At 48.1% G+C, this 3,118-nt stretch overlaps 1 protein-coding gene across 1 annotated transcript; it reads left to right on the top strand.

Moving 5' to 3' along the window:
• Positions 1–259: 259 nt before the first annotated feature.
• Positions 260–1,003, top strand: STEHIDRAFT_161136 (uncharacterized protein; the record flags this gene model as incomplete). The annotated part of the gene is made up of 5 exons (XM_007308642.1): positions 260–292; positions 363–389; positions 454–472; positions 618–792; positions 859–1,003. 5 exons carry the CDS (start codon positions 260–262, stop codon positions 1,001–1,003), a joined length of 399 nt encoding a protein of 132 aa, XP_007308704.1.
• Positions 1,004–3,118: the final 2,115 nt, after the last annotated feature.

Below are 3,118 nucleotides of genomic sequence, written 5' to 3'. Positions count from 1 at the left end.
GTCCCACCACCCCCACCGACACTCTTCATCGTACTCTTGAGTGTGCTCAGTCGAGCTCCACCACATCACCACTTCCTGCTCGGAAAATACTGTGCCCTGGGACAAGCTAAGCCTAGAGCAGAAACAGACTGTACAATGTGAATGTCAAGAGCTGGTAAACAGGCGGCTATTTCTATACCGAGACCTACAATATTGCTGAAGAGGAGGGAGATGAGAGTTTGAGGCCATGGAGTGGAACTATAGGATGACCTCCTCCGCTATGTCCGGCTGGATTCAAGAACATGACGATCTAGTGATTCTACTGTGTTCGTTTGGCTGCGGGCTTTCAGCTTCTAACCTGGTGCGTATGCTAACCACCACAGAAGACTACTACCATCTTGTTTACCATCGTACGTCCTGACCATATTTTGCTTGATTCATTTGAACTGACTTCTTGGTATAGAAACATGGCAGGACCGCATCATCACTGCTGGTATGTCTGCTGTGTTATAGCAGAAGAATTAAAGAACTAATCGCCTTGTATTCCCTGTCCCTGCTTCTCATCCGCCTAAAACCTGTTTAAAGGTGGGTTTCGTCATTTACTTGCATTGCACCTTTCATTCTGACTTCACACTCAGTGATTACGGCACAGCTTGATGAGGCCGCAAGGGACATACTCCAACCCATGTTCAGCATCCTTGACCAACACGAACAAATATCCCTCCAGTTCGGGCTCAAGGTTGATGTCGACACTTTGCTTGATGACCTTCAATCGCCCTCAAAAGGGCTCTCTGCACAAGTCGACCGCTCATTGTCCTGCATCAAAACACGTAGGTGGCACCTGCATTTGTTATTCATCAGTCACTGATACTCCTCCAGAGTCATGAGGGCCACCTTGGGCAGAGGCAAGACACGGACAGGTCTCCAAGGCACTGCAAAATCCGGTGGTCTGAACTTTACGTTCTCAGAAACCAAATTTCCCGACCATACTGCCTCCTATGGCTCCCAGGATCTTCACGTATGAGTGACCTAGGTCTTGCCCTCTATAGCGGAATTCTGTGATATCTCAGGCACTGGTGATCCCACCCAGTTAACAAAGAACTGACTTTGTTTTAGACATGTCTGGTTAACCATGTTCTGTAGTCCACTGTTCATCATGGGGTCATTCTACGACAAGGGACCAAGTGACGTGTCTTTGAAGGACTGGCACACTGAGTGGGCCACATTCAAAATCGCTCAGTCCCGATACTTCCAGAGTGTCGATCTCTCCTGTCCTTCATATAATGTCTTCGTACATTTCTTCTTGCTACTCATGTGGGCTACTGTTAGCGCACTTGAAAGTGTCATTCATACCACGTGGTGCTATATCGTATCCAAATGGTCAGCATTTGAGAATGAATTCCCCTTGGTTATCGATGACTCTCATATCGGCGCGGAGATGTACAACTCCTATTTTCCTTTCCTTTCCAATCCAGAAGAACCTGGCTCTATCCTGACTAAGCTACTTGCCGCATTTGTTGACTTCAAACCAAGGATCATCACTCATACCGTGTTCCTTGGGAGCAGTGCATCAACAGACATGGCGACAGAGGCTCTTTGATCCACCACAACCTCCTTTGGCCTGACCATAGTCCAGATCCTTCTGAAGGATGGCTTTGTTGATTGGGAGGCGCACCATGAGTTTGTGCAATGTAAGCTTGGCCCATGGGCTAAGAGATGTTACGATGCCTGAGGAACGAAGGTACATCGTTTATACTACCTCTTCCTTTTGCTTCTTTTCTTTGCTAGATTTGACGGCGAAGCGGGCAATGCAAGGTTCGTGCATGTTGAGCAGCGGAGGGTTAACGTAGTGATACCGCTCTCAGTACTTACCTGGAGTAAGGCTTGGGTTGAGTGGCTTGGTAGTACGCAGTGGTTGGAGAGGCGAGAAAAGTAGTTAGGATTACAGGGCGAATGCCCAAGGGTTTATGTACATGCAGAGCATACAGCCTTAAGTAATACTATACAGCTAGACGCGTGAGAACGAAAGAACAATAAGAAATCATAGTGTTACGTCATGTGAATACAAGCCGGACTGGCGGACATAGCCACCATTCAACACTCCCCCTCGCTGAGCAGCACATAAAGTGAGCTCGAAGCGTAATTGGAAAGGTGCCTATGAAAACGACCCAGAGGTAGAAGGCGAGTAAAACTCAAGCCCAAGTTGAGAACGGAAGGGTTTGAACTTTACGCGGGGCAGATTCTTCGTAAAGAGATCCGCAGGGTTCTTACTGCTGTCTATGAATTTGACTTGCACAAGACCACGCTCGACAACTTCACGGATATAATGATACCGGATGTCGATGTGTTTCGAGTGCTTGCTAGTGACAGGATTTGAGGCCATGAAGATGGAGCCTTGATTGTCGCCAGCAATAGGAATGGCTTTGAGGTTATAGCCCATTTCCTCTAGCAGATTCCGGACCCACACCACTTGTCTGCAGCAATCAGACAATGCCATATACTCAGCCTCAGTCAACGAGTGAGCAATTGTCTTCTGCGCATGGCTAGTCCAGGAGAAGATGCCATTGGCAAGCTTCAGGAAGAACCCGGTCTGAGACCGGCGCGTATTTGGATCGGAAGCCCAATCCGGATCAGTCCACAGGCGTAGCTGTAGCCTGTTTATAAAGAGTCCCTATAGTAAGACTGGGACTCTATACAGAGAGCCCATCATCTTACTGGCCCATGCTAATAAGGGCTCTTTATTAAAGAGCAGTGGTGCTGGTGGGTATTCTGGCTGGAAAAATGGGCGAAAAAATAGGCAAAAAATGGGTGAAAAAATGGGTGGGTAGGTATGGGGTGTGGCCCCGGGGTAGGGGGTGGTTTGGGGATGGGTAGGGGATGGGGTAGGGGGTAGGATAGGGTAGGAAAATGGGGGGTAATTGTGCAGTAGGGCTAGGATAGCTGGATGCAGGGTATGGGGAGGATGTATGGGGCTAGGTATGGGCTCTGGAGCTAGGGTAGATACATAGAGGAATAGGGATAGAATGATGGGCGATAAAAATCGGAAAAATACGGAAAAATACGGAAATAATAGTAGGAATGCTAGGATTGGTATATCAGGTACTGTGGGGGTGGATTGGTAGGGGAAAGTGAGGTGATC

This window comes from Stereum hirsutum (genome assembly GCF_000264905.1).
Source record: "Stereum hirsutum FP-91666 SS1 unplaced genomic scaffold STEHIscaffold_15, whole genome shotgun sequence".
Classification (NCBI taxonomy): domain Eukaryota; kingdom Fungi; phylum Basidiomycota; class Agaricomycetes; order Russulales; family Stereaceae; genus Stereum; species Stereum hirsutum.
Note: the sequence above shows the minus strand (reverse complement) of the source record. Positions and strands in the feature narration are given on the sequence as shown.